The 13,925-nt window shown below is 39.6% G+C and overlaps 1 protein-coding gene across 5 annotated transcripts in view; it reads right to left on the minus strand.

Annotated features, from left to right (window-relative positions):
- ESCO1 (establishment of sister chromatid cohesion N-acetyltransferase 1) overlaps positions 1-13,925 on the minus strand; it is a 91,471-nt gene that overhangs the window by 37,217 nt on the left and 40,329 nt on the right. For all 5 annotated transcript variants that reach the window (XR_002345054.1, XR_002345055.1, XM_021096164.1 and 2 more), the window contains 2 exons: positions 1,715-1,829; positions 575-635 (listed from right to left, as the gene is read on the minus strand). Coding sequence is in view for 3 of the 5 variants with exons in the window: in XM_021096164.1 (XP_020951823.1) it covers positions 575-635; positions 1,715-1,829 (176 nt within the window). In the remaining 2 variants the exon portion in view is untranslated. The remainder of the gene's footprint in view (positions 1-574; positions 636-1,714; positions 1,830-13,925) is intronic.

A 13,925-nucleotide genomic window follows, 5' to 3' on the forward strand; every position in this document is an offset into this window, starting at 1 on the left:
AACTGTAGGAGTTCCCACTGTGGCTCAGTGTGTAAGGATCTGATACTGTCTCTGTGAGGATGGGTTTGACCCCTAGCCTTGCTCAATGGGCTAAGGATCCAGCATTGCCACAAGCTACAGCACAAGTTGCAGATACAGCTTGGATCAGGTGTTGCCGTGGCTGTGGCATAGGCCACAGCTGCAGCTCCAATTCACCACCTAGCCCGTGAATTTCCATATGCCACAGGTGCGGCCATAAAAAAAAAAATTCAAAAATAAAAAAATAGAGAACTGTTAAAAAAACAATGGACAATCACACAATAAAATCTACCGTAGAATTTAAAAGAATGAGGAATGTACAAAAGATGCCCATAACACATTAGGTAAAAATAAATAAATACAAGCTACAAAATAGTATGCATAGGCATAGAAAAAAATATAATGAAAAGGGAATTTGTATTACTCTTTCTGTGTGAAAAACTGAGTGTTAGTAGTATAACCTTTCAGGGAAAAAAAAATCCCCCCAAACTCAAATTTAACAGGTATAAAATTCTAAAGTTCTCACATTTATATTTATAATAAACTAACACCTTACCTGTTATCACTGGTCTTAGATGTTTGGTTATTGAATATACTGTGCTGTTTGGGAGCTGAACCTGTGGTTTAATCAAAAAAGCCAGGTTATGTATTAAGCTTTGTACTAGCTCTCCATGTCACGGTCAAAAATTATCAAAAAGAAAGGAAAAAACTCAACGTACTTAAATGCTTTATTTTTAATAAACAACATTTGATAAAATTAGAGCCCTCTTCCTAGAAGCCACAGTTCAGAGAAAAAGCAAAAGGCTTTAGAGCCACACAGAACTAATGGTAGATGAATAGTCTGCCTCTAATTTCACCAATAATGACTAGCACTGAATAATAAAGGAAATTGTTTAAATGCCTATATAATTATACTGTCTCTAAATGGGAATACATGAAAACATCTGTTTAAAATAAACTGTAGTTTCTGGAGTTTTAATCACATTAATAATCAAATAATGCAATAATCAATTTATATTTGAACAAGTAAATGCATTTCTCGTACTCATACTATACTTCCCCTTCCCCTACTAAGAGTTAAATGATATGCAATAGAAGCATCTGAACTCAGTATTTTGCTCCAAGTATTCCTCTCCTTTAGCAGAAAGAATCAACAGAAATTACGTATTTTCTATATCTCCTGATGCTTCATTTGACAGAGCTGAACAACAGTTCAAATAACTTACCATCCAAAATTTTTCATAAGGTTACAAAATAAAGCTTTTTATTGCCTAAGTGAACAAATTGCAGCATTTGACTAAATCCTTAATTCAAAGAATTACTAAGATAGAAAACTGAGTAAGCATTAAAGATAAGACTGTGAAGTGGTAAAGCACAGTCATTTTTACTTGAGAAGTAATCTGCTGCAACTAATTTAAGCAATTCATTAAGCAACACTTTCTGGTCCAAAAACAAAAGAATTTTTGGTAGGGAGTCAAAGAATCATGCTTAAGTACTTTAAACAAGGCAATCAAGAGAAGCAATTCTCCCCCAAAGAATGGTCACAATCATGATAATTACACATTATGCTGAAAAACATAAGCACTCGTTAAAAAAAGGATTTAAGAGGCTTATTTGGTAGTGGATATAGTCTCCTGTTATACTGACAAAAATATCTCTGACCATTGTGAAATACAAATATTTTCAAAGTTATTACCTGGAAATTTATTCTCCCCTGTATCAACATTTGCTTGACTGAGCAGAGTTGAAACAGAACTAGTATTTTCCACTGGATTATTTCCAAGGTTGGATTCCAAACATAGGCTGCAATTCTAAGCATATATAATTCAAAACATTAATATTTGCTTTTATATTAACCTTTCAGTCTTATCCTAACACATCCAGTAAATTTTAGCACTATACTAAGAAAATCTAAGGTAATACTTTATACACAGAGTAATTCACATAGATATGCCTTACAAGTCTTAGCATTAACTCCTATTATTTGCTTTGAGGCCAGATTGAAAAATTTACCTAAGAGAAATATTCCCAGAGTTCCCACTGTGGCACTGTTCAATACAACAGCTACTGCAACATCTCACTACTGAGATGAGAAATGTGTTTAATATGACTGATTTGAGATTACAAATGAAAATAATGGGAGTTCCCCGATGGTCTAGTGGTTAAGACTCAGTATTTTCACTGTTGTGGCCCAGGTTCTATCCCCGGCCTGGGAACTGAGATTCCACATCAAGCCACTGCACGTCACAGCCAAAAAGAAAAAGAAAGAAAGAAACAAGAAAATCACACAAGATTTTGATGCACTAGTACAAAAAAAGGGTACACTGTATCAATTTTTAAAATTTATGATACCTCAAAATGACAGTATTTTTACATCAGTTAAATAAAATACATTAACTTTACCAATTACTTTTCTCTTTTCTAATGTGCTACCGAAAATTTTTAGACCAATTATGTGGCTCACATTATTGTTATACTGGATAGTGCTGATCTAGAACACCTTACAGCCTGTGTAAATTCAAGTCAGTACTTAAATATTAACCTCTTCCATGAAGTCTCCTCCAAGTTTTTCTATCCCTTTTCTCCACCTTCTGTTTTTCATACCCATATCACTTCCAATTTTGAATTGTTTTTTAATCTATAACTCAAAAGCAAAGGAGTTCCCACTGTGGTGCAGGGGGATTAAGAGTCAACTGCAACAGCTCCAGGATAGCTGCAGTGGCACAGGGGTTCGATCCCCAGCCTGGCACACTGGGTTAAAGAATCCAGCATTGCTGTGACATAAGTTGCAACTGTGGCTCAAATTTGATTCTTGGCCCAGGAACTTCCATATGTCATGGTGCAGTCATTTAAAAAAAAATGAGCAAAGACCACTATTATATTTATCTTTGTATTCCCAAGAACTCCTAAATCAGAACACTGTCAAAGCAGATGTTCAATAACTACCAAAAGAAAATACTACAAAATCTATCAACATTAGTTATTTCAGAGAAATAGAAATGAAGAGGTAAACAATTACTTTATGTGTGTACAGGTGTACATATGTATCTATTGTAACAGGCAACATTTTTTTGAACATTACATTTTTTAAGAATGAACTTTTTTTGTCATAACAAGCAGAAAAACTGGAGTTCCTGTCATGGCTTGGTGGTAATGAACCTGACTAGTATCCATGAAGCTGCAGGTTTGATCGCTGGCCTTGCTCAGTGGGTTAAGGATCCGGCACTGCCAAGAGCTCTGGTGTATGGTGCAAACATGGCTTGGATCCTGCGTTGCTGTGGCTGTGGTATAGGCCGGCAGCTGCAGCTCCAAATTGGCCCCCTAGCCTGAAAACTTACATATGCTGCAGGTGTGGCCCTAAAAAGACAAAAGGAGGGAGGGCAAGAAAAATTAAAAACAAGAACAATGACACATTGCTTATCTTCATTAGAAAGTCAGTTAAATTACCAGTTTAAAAAACAAATGATGGGAGTTCCCACGATGGCTCAGTGGTTAACAAATCCGACTAGGAACCATGAGGTTGCAGGTTCGATCCCTGGCCTTGCTCAGTGGGTTAAGGATCCGGTGTTGCTGTGGGCTGTGTGTAGGTCACAGACGCGACTCGGATCCCTTGTTGCTGTGGCTCTGGTGTAGGCTGGCAGCTACAGCTCCAATTGAACCCCTAGCCTGGGAACCTCCATATACTGTGGGTACAGCCCTAGAAAAGGCAAAAAGACAAAACAAACAAACAAACACAAATCATGGAGAGGAACAGGACATGGAGCTCGCCTCCCACAAACACATCAAAAAAAACAAAAAAACAAAAAAATAAAAAAACCAAAAAACTACATGTAGAACAATGTAGAACAATTCACAATGAACATCTACTGAATGCTGACAGAAGACCTGAGACTTCAGGGCAGGAAACCCTCCATATAACTGGATAGAACAAAAGGGAAAAAGAGAGAGAGAAGGGAAAAAAAAGGAATCAGGATGGGACCAGCACTCCTCAGAGGGAGCTGTGAAAGAGGAAAGGAATCTGCACCCTGGGAAGCCACCTAATTGATGGGAGTTCAACTGGGACTCAGAGAAAAGCACAGTATCTAGTCTGAGAAGGGCAAAGGAAAGAGAAAGCTGCACAGACAGTTGGTACTACCATCCAGCCCACCACAGCCTAAGACATTCAGGTGGGGGCTGGGTGCCGAGATTCAGTTCCCAGGAGACAACCGGGGTTGGCTATATGGAAACAGAAGTATGCCACAACTCAGGAAGCAAGGGAGAGGGCCTGGGCCTGCCAAAGAAGCAAGGCACCACTGTTGGGGAATATTGGGGGAGGGGGGCCTGGACCATCATAGGAACTTCTTTCTCTATGCATGCACATGTTCTCAGGTGACAAGGCACGTCTTGCGTGGGCCACAGGGGCAGCAAATGGCTGCAGCCATCTCAGACTCCTGAGGTAGGAAAGGCCTGCCACCACTAAGGGTCCTGAGACCAGGCACCGCTTACAGCCCCAAGTCACCTCAGGGGTTGCAAGTAGAAGGTCTTGAACTGAGCTCCACCCATTGCCCTCACCTCACTGAGCACTCAAAAGCCATGCCGTTACTGCTGCCAAGGACCCCAGGTACCGCTGCCATCTCCCATGGGTCCCCACCACCATCAAGGCCCAGTGACCAAGTGACACCTGCAGGAACCGCCCATTGTCCCCCACCTCCCTGGAAGCACAGGCAGGCTGTGCACCATCACACCCCTATTAAGTGGATAATAGCCTGCAAACACTGAGAAAAGAGACAGTAAGCATCCAAACCAAAAGCAGCTCTCGTGCCAAAAAATACAGTAAGCCCTCACGAGAAACTCAGGGATCTTCCCACATATAAATCGCCCTCCCACACTACAGTAACTGTTTTCCCTAAACTCAGAGTAAGAAAAATATAAGCAAAATGAAGAAGCACAGGAACCAATACCAGTTAAAAGAACAGAATTCCCCTGAAGGAGCAATGAAGCAGATCTCTGCAGTCTAACAGATTCTGAGTTCAGAAAGGAAGCACTGAAAATACTGAAAGAAATAAGAATGGATATCAATGGTAACACAGTTTACTTTTAAAAGGAACTAAACTGGAGTTCCTGTCATGGCTCAGCAGCTAGTGAACCTAACTAGCATCCATGAGGACACGGGTTCAATCCTTGGCCTCATTCAGTGGGTTAAGGATCCAGCATTGCCATGAATTGTGGTGTAGGTCATAGACATGGCTCAGATGTGGCATTGTTGTGGCTCTGGCATAGGCCAGTGGCTACAGTTCCAACTGGACCCCTAGCTTGGGAAACTCCATATGCCATGGGTGAGGTCCTAAAAGAAAAAAGACCCCCCAAAAAACTAAAAACTATAATGAGGAGCCAAGAAAAATAACAAAATTCATTTGCATAGACAAAAGCTGAGTTAAAGGCATTGAATAGCAGAATGAACAGTGCAGAGGAACAAATAAGTGACTTGGAAGATAGAACAATGGAAGTCACCTAATAAGGACAGCTGACAAAAAGCCAAATGGAAAAAAAATGAACAGACTATAAAAGATCTATGGTATAATATAAAGCATGCCAATCAATGCATAAGAGGGATTCCAGAAGGAGAAAAAAAAAAGAGGGGATCAAAAATATATTTGAAGGAATTATGACTGAAAACTTTCCAAATCTAAAGAAGGAAACAGATATGCACATACAGGAAGTACAGAAGGCCCCAAACAAGTTGAACCCAAACAGACCTACACCAAGACATATTATAATAAAAATGGCAAAAGTTAAGGATGAGAGAATTAAAAGGGCAGCAAGAGAAAAACAAAGAGTTAACTACAAAGGAACTGCCATAAGGCTATCAGCTGATTTCTCTACAGAAATGCTACAGACCAGAAGAGTGGCAAGATATATTCAAAGTTCTAAAGGGGAAAATTGGCTAGAATACTCTACCTAGAAAGATTATCAGTTAAAATAGGAGAAATAAAAAATATCTAAAAGAAAAAAAAAATAATTTCTCAGACAAACAAAAACTAAAGAATAAAGAAATACAGCAATACTAAACCTATCCTAAAAGAAATACTGAAAGGTCTCTCCTAAATAGCAAAGAAGTAAGAAGATGTGGGAAATCACAACTGGAAAGTAATCACTTAAGCCACCATATAGCTCAAAAAAAGAAAGAAAACTTATTTGTGAAAACAATGATAAACACAAAAAACAGCAAAAGGATAACCATGAAGATGCCAAAAAAAAAACCCAAAATCATAAAATGTGGGGAAGGAGAGTAAGAAAATCTGGACTTTTTTTAGAATATGTTTAAGCCCATATGACTATCAGTCTAAAGCAAGCAGATATAGGAAGGTGTTAACATACCTGAAAAAGTGGGAAACCACAAATCAAAAACAAACAATAGATTCAAACAAAAAAAAAAAAAAAAAAGAGAAACAGAATCAACTGGAATACAAGGTTTAAAATGGCCATAAATACTTATTTATCAATAAAATAAGTACCTTAAATGTCAATAGACGAATGCTCCAATCAAAAGAAACAGAGTGGGAAGTTCCCATCGTGGCTCAGCAGTAACAAAACAACTAGGATCCATGAGGATGCAGGTTCGATTCCTGGCCTCCCTCAGTGGGTTAAGGATCCGGCATTGCCCTGGGCTATAGTATAGGTCACAGATGCGGCCCAGATCCAGAGTGGCTGTGGCTGTGGTGTAGGCCAGTAGCTATAGTTCCAATTTGACCCCTAGCCTGGGAACTTCCATATGCTGAGAGTGCAGCCCCAAAAAGCAAAAAAAAAAAAAAAAAAAAAAAGCCACAAAGTGGCAGACTGGATAAAAAAACAAGAGCCTACAATACGCCTACAAGAGACTCACCTTAAAGCAAAGGACACATATAAACTGAAAGTTAGGGGATGGAAAAGGATATTTCATGTGAATGGAAGTGACACGAAAGTGGGAGTCACAATACCCATATCAGACAAAACAGACTTTCAAACAAAAGCCATAAAGAAAGATAAAGGACACTATTTAATGATAAAAGGGTCAATTTAAGAAGAGGATATTATACACATCAATGTATATACCCCTGGAGTTACTGTTGTGGAGCAGTGGGAAACTAAGCCGACTAGTATCCATGAGGATTTGGGTTCGATCCCTGGCCTCGCTCAGTGAGTTAAGGATCTGGCGTTGCCGTGAGCTGTGGTGTAGGGTTGCAGATGCGGCTCGGATCTGGTGTTGCTGTGGCTCTGGTATAGGCCAGCAGCTACAGCTCTAATTTGACCCTAGCCTGGGAACCTACATATGCCTCAGGTGTGGCCCTAAAAAGCACAAAGTGTGTGTGTGTGTCTGTCTGTGTGTGTGTGTGTGTGTGTGTCCCTAATATAAGAGCAAATGCTAACAGATATAAAAGGAGAAATTGATGATAATCAGTAACAGTAGGGAGACTTTAACACCCCATTCATATCTTTTTTTTTTTTCTTTGTCTTTTTGCCATTTCTTGGGCCGCTCCCGCGGCATATCGGATGTTCCCAGGCTAGGGGTCCAATCGGAGCTGCAGCCGCCCGGCCTACACCAGAGCCACAGCAACTCGGGATCCGAGCCGTGTCTTCGACCTATACCACAGCTCATGGCAACGCCGGATCTTTAACCCACTGAGCAAGGGCAGGGATCGAACCCGCAACCTCATGGTTCCTAGTCAGATTCGTTAACCACTGCGCCACAACGGGAACTCCCCCATTCATATCAATGGACAGGTCTTCTAGACAGAAAATCAGTAAGGCAGACATCCTAAATGACACAATAGAACAGCTAGACTTAACTGATATTTTCAGGACATTATATATAAAAAGAAAAACAGAATATACATTCAACTGCACATGGAATATTCTCTAGGACTGACCACATACTGGGGCATGACACCAACCTCAAAAAACTTAATAGCATAAAAATTATTTCAAGCATATTCTCTGACCATAATGGCATGAAACCAGAAATCAACCACAGAAAATTATATGAGAAAAAAATGACTACATGGAGACTAAACATGCTACAAAAAAAAAAAAAAAAAAAAAAAAAAGTCAATGAGGAAATCACAAAGGAAATTTAAAAATACCTTGGAAAAAAAAAAAAAGAAAGAAATAACAAAAGTATTTAAAAGCAAAAAAAAAAAAAAAAAAACCTTGAGACAAACAATGAAAACCCAACCATACAAAAAAAAAACAAAAAAACAAAAACAAACAAAAAAAACCTCTTACCAAAGTGGGTACAGAAGGAACATATCTCAATATAGTAAAAATCACTTATGATAAACCCACAGCAAATACAGTGCTAAACAGAGAAAAGCTAAAGCCTTCCCACTAAAATCTGGAACAAGACAAGGATGCCAAATCTCAACACTTCTATTCAACATGATATCGAAAGTCCTAGCCACAGCAATCAGATGAATAAAAGAAATAAAAGGTATCCAAATTGGAAGAGAAGAGATAAAATTGTCACTATATGCAGATAACATGATAGAAAACCCTAAGGACGCCACACAAAAATGACTCAAAATGATCAGTGAATTCAGCAAAGTAGGAGGATACAAGACTAACATTCAGAAATCAGTTGCGTTTCTTTTTTTTAAAATAATCATTTGTTTTGCTTTTTCAGGCCACACCCACAGCAAGTTCCCAGGCTAGAGGTCAAATGGAAGCTGTAGCTGTCAGCCTACACCACAGCCACAGCAACCCAGGATCCAAGCCACATCAGCAATGTACACTACAGCTCACAGCAAGGCAGGATCTTTAACCCACTGAGTGAGGCCAGAGATTGAACCTGCATCCTCACAGATACTAGTCTGGTTCATTACCACTGAGCCACAACAGGAACTCCTCAGTTGCATTTCTGTATACTAACAATGAAATATTAGAAAAGTAATATATAAAAAAAAATACCTTATAAAATCGCACCCCAAAAAATTAAAGACCTATGAATTAAACCTGACCAAAGAGGTGAAAGACTTATATGCTGAGAACTATAAAACATTAATCAAGGAAATTAAAGAGGATTCAAAGAAATGGAAAGCTATACCATGCTCCTGGATTGGAATAACTAATATTGTTAAAACGACTATAGTACCCAAAGCAATCTACAGATTTAAGGCAATCCTCATCAAATTAACCATTACATTTTTCACAAAATCAGAATAATCCAAAAGTTTATATGGAACCGTAAAAGACCCAGAATTGCCAAAGCAATTCTGAGGGGGAAAAAAAAAAACAAGCAGGAAGCATAACTCTCCCATACAGTATTACAAAGCTACAGTAATCAAGACAGTATGGTACTGGTACAAAAAGAGGCATACAGATCAATGGAACAGAATAGAGAGCCCAGAAATAAACCCAGACACCTACAGTCAAGTAATCTTTGACAAATGAGGCAAGACTATAAATGGAAAATAGTCTCTTTAGCAAGTGGTGCTGGGAAAACTGAACAGTTGCATGTAAATCAATGAAACTCTCAACACCACGCAGAAAAATAATTCCAAAAAAGGAGTTCCCGTCATGGCTCAGTGGTAACGAACGTGACTAATATCCACACTAACTCAAGTTGGATCCCTGGCCTTGCTCAGTGGGTTAAGAATCTGGCATTGCTGTGAGCGATGGTGTAGATCACATACGCAGCTCAGATCCCATGTTGCCGTGTCTGTGGCATAGTCTGGCAGCAGCAGCTTCAATTCAACCTCTAGCCTGGGAACCTCTATATGCTGCAAGTTCAGCCCTAAAAAGACAAAAACAAACAAACAAACAAACAAAAAAACCTCAAAACGGCTTCAAGATTTAAACATGACACCATAAAACTAGAAGAGAACATTAGCAAAACATTCTCTGACACAAACTGTACAAATGTTTTAGGTTAATTTCCCAAAGCAACAGAAATAAAAACAAAGGAGTTACTATTTTGGCACGGTGGAAACAAATCTGACTAGTATCCATGAGATGTGGTTCAATCCCTAGCCTCACTCAATGGGTAGGGGATCCAATGTTGCCGTGAGCTATGATGTAGGTTGCAGACATGGCTCGGATCCCACATCCCTGTGGTGTAGGCCATCAGCTATAGCTCCAATTTGACCTCTAGCCTGACAACTTCAATATGCAGCAGGTGCAGCCCTAAAAAGCAAAGAAAAAAAAAGAAATAAAAACAAAAATAAACAAATGGGACCTAAACAAACTTACCAGCTCTGGCACAGCAAAGGAAACCATAAAAAAAAAAAAAATGAAAAGAACCTATAGAATGGGAGAAAATAGTTGCAAACAATACAACTGACAAGGGCTTAATCTTCAAAATATACAAACAACTCATACCATTCAATCGCAAAAAAAAAAAAAAAAAAAAGGTCAAAAAATGGTCAGAAGGACTTTAACAGACATTTCTCCAAAGAAGACATGCAGATGGCCAGGAGGCACATGAAAAAATACTCAACATCACTAATTACAAGCAAAATGTAAATCAAAACTACAATGAGATACCACCCTGAGTGGTCAAAATGGCTATTCTTTTTTTTTTTTTTTTTTTTTTTTTTTGGTCTTTTTAGGGCCATATCCATGGCATATGGAAGTTCCCAGGCTAGGGGTCCAATCAGAGCTACAGCCACCGGCCACAGCCACAGCAACACCAGATCCAAGCCGCATCTTCGACCTACACCACAGCTCACAGCAACATCGGATCCTTAACCCACTGAGCGAGGACAGGGATTGAACCCTCATCCTCATGGATACTGGTCAGGTTCATTACCACTGAGCCAACAGGAACTCCAATATGGCTATCCTTTTTTTTTTTTTTTTTTTTTTTTTTTTTTTTGTCTTTTTGCCATTTCTTAGGCCGCTCCCGCGGCATATGGAGGTTCCCAGGCTAGGGGTCGAATCGGAGCTGTAGCTGCCAGCCTACGCCAGAGCCACAGCAACGCAGGATCCGAGCCGCATCTGCGACCTACACCACAGCTCACGGCAACGCCGGATCGTTAACCCACTGAGCAAGGGCAGGGATCGAACCCGCAACCTCATGGTTCCTAGTCGGATTCGTTAACCACTGCACCACGATGGGAACTCCCAATATGGCTATCCTTAATAAGACTACAAATAACAAATGCTAGAGAGGGTGTGGAGAAAAGGAAATCCTCCTACACTGTTGGTGGGAATGTAAACTGGTACAACCACTACAGAAAACAGTATGGAGGTTACTCAGAAAACTAAATATAGAACTACCATATGATCCAGCAATCCCACTTTTGGGTATATATTCAGACAAAACTGTAATTCAAATAGATACCTGCACCCTATTCACTGCAGCACTATTCTCAATAGCCAAGACATGGAACAACCTGAATGTCGATCAAGAGAGGAATGGATTAGGAAGATGTGGTATATACATACAATGAAATACTACTCAGATAAAATAAAAAGAATGAGGAGTTCCTATCATGGAGCAGCGGAAACAAATCCGACTAGGAACCATGAGGTTGCAGGTTCGATCCCTGGCCTTGCTCAGTGGGTTAAGGATCTGGTGTTGCCGCGAGCTGTGGCGTAGGCCGGCAGCTATAGCTCTGATTAGACCCCTAGCCTGGGAACCTCCATATGTCACGGGAGCAGCCTCTTAAAAAAAAAAAGAATGAAATAATGCCATTTACAGCAACATGAATGCAACTAGAGATTCTCTAGAGATTCTCACACTAAGTGAAGTAAGTCAGAAAAAGAAAGACAAATACCATATGACATCACTTACATGTGGAATCTAAAATATGGCCAAAATGAATCTACCTACAAAACAGAAATAGGCACACAGAGAGAACAGACTTGGGGCTGCCAAGGGGGAAGGGAAGAGAGTGGGATGAACTGGGAGTTTGGGGTTAGTAAATACAAACTATTACATTTAGAATGGATAAGCAAGGAGGTCCTACCATATAGCAGAGGAAACTATATCCAGTCTCTTGAGATAAACCAGATGGAAGATAATATAAGAAATATTTACATCTAAGGATAACCTGACCCCCTTGCTGTACAGTGGGAAAAGAAAAAAAAAAAAAAAGAAATATATGTATGACTGTGTCACTGCCAGTCACGAAAGCCTATCAGATTCTTAGCCTTACCAACCATCAACATTTTTCAGTACGGCTGAGATTAACACCATATAATAAAAAGAGCAAAATTACAGGCAGCCACAGAAAGTTTTCAAGTGATGTAATAAGGTTTCTTTTTACATTCTCCTACCTCCCCAAGTATAAATCAAGCTAGACTCTGAAGCCAGACAATCTCAGTTTAAATCCTGACCCCAAAACTTAAATGTTACTCAAATAAATGACTTCAATCTCTTAAGCCTCACTCTCCTCACCTGTAATATATGTGGATAATAGAACTCAGATTGTAGAATGTGGTGATAATTACATGCAGCTCCCCTTTGCCAAAAAAGAAGCAGTGTTCATTAAACAAAAGGTATTATGATGGCTGAACAAAACATCCTAGTGTTGAAGGGAAGATCTCCAAGTGACGACTACAGTGTAAATTCCTTAAAGGCAGGAAACAGATCATCTTCTCTAGCCTTATCGGCACAGTGTTTTATTTATTTATTTATTTTTACTTTTTTGGTTTTTTGCCTTTTCTAGGGGCGCTCTCGCGGCATACGGAGATTCCCAGGCTAGGGGTCTAATCGGAGCCATAGCCACCGGCCTATGCCAGAGCCACAGCAACTCGAGATCTGAGCCTACACCACAGCTCATGGCAACGCCAGATCCTCGACCCACTGAGCAAGGCCAGGGACCGAACCCGCAACCTCGTGGTTCCTAGTCAGATTCGTTAACCACTGCGTCACGACAGGAACTCCCAGCACAGTGTTTTAGATGCAGGAGGCACTACTTGAACTGATATGGTCACCACCACATTTCCTGATCATTCTGTGATACCAATCACATTGCTAATATCTACGGAAAAAGAAAAAGTTGGAAACCATCCTAAAGTACTTTAACAGGGGAATGCATAAATAAACCGTGGTATGTTCATTTATAGCAATTAAAATACCCATGTATCAATATCAAAATCAAGTTGCAAAATACATATATAAGATACACACAAACTATGTGAGCATTTAGGTAAACATTTAAAATACAAACAATGCTAAGTATTCTTTATAGATATATAGTCATATATACACAGCAAAGTCATGAAAATAAAAAACAAAAGCTCCACACCAATTTTAGGAGCATGTTTAATTCTGGAGAGAGAGGTGAATGGGAAGCAGAGGGAAGTATGGTCTTTACATCTGTAAGGTACTTTTCTTACCTTAAAAGACCTAAAGTCAATAAAATGTTAGTTTTTGTCAAATATGAATGGCACGCACAAGTTTAATTCTGGCCTCTGTAAGGAAACCATTAAAAAAAAAAACAAAAAGACAAATTACAGAATGGGAGAAAATAGTTTCAAATGATGCAACGGACAAGGGTTAATCTCTAAAATATACGAACAACTTATACAACTTAACAGCAAGAAAAGCCAACAACCCAATTGAAAAGTGGGCAAAAGACCTGAACAGACATTTCTCCAAAGAAGATATATAGATAGCCAACAGACGCATGAAAAAATGCTCAACATCACTGATCATTAAGACAAATGCAAATCAAAACTCCCATGAGATACCACCTCAAAGCAGTCAGAATGGCCATCATTAAAAAGTCCACAAGGAGTTCCCGTCGTGGCGCAGTGGTTAACGAATCCAACTAAGAACCATGAGGTTGCAGGTTCGATCCCTGCCCTTGCTCAGTGGGTTAAGGATCCAGCTTTGCCATGAGCTGTGGTATAGGTTGAAGACGCAGCTCGGATCCCGTGTTGTTGTGGCTCTGGCGTAGGCCGGTGGCTACAGCTGATTCAACCCCTAGTCTGGGAACCACCAT

The sequence above is a fragment of the Sus scrofa genome, chromosome 6 (assembly GCF_000003025.6).
Source record: "Sus scrofa isolate TJ Tabasco breed Duroc chromosome 6, Sscrofa11.1, whole genome shotgun sequence".
NCBI lineage: Eukaryota > Metazoa > Chordata > Mammalia > Artiodactyla > Suidae > Sus > Sus scrofa.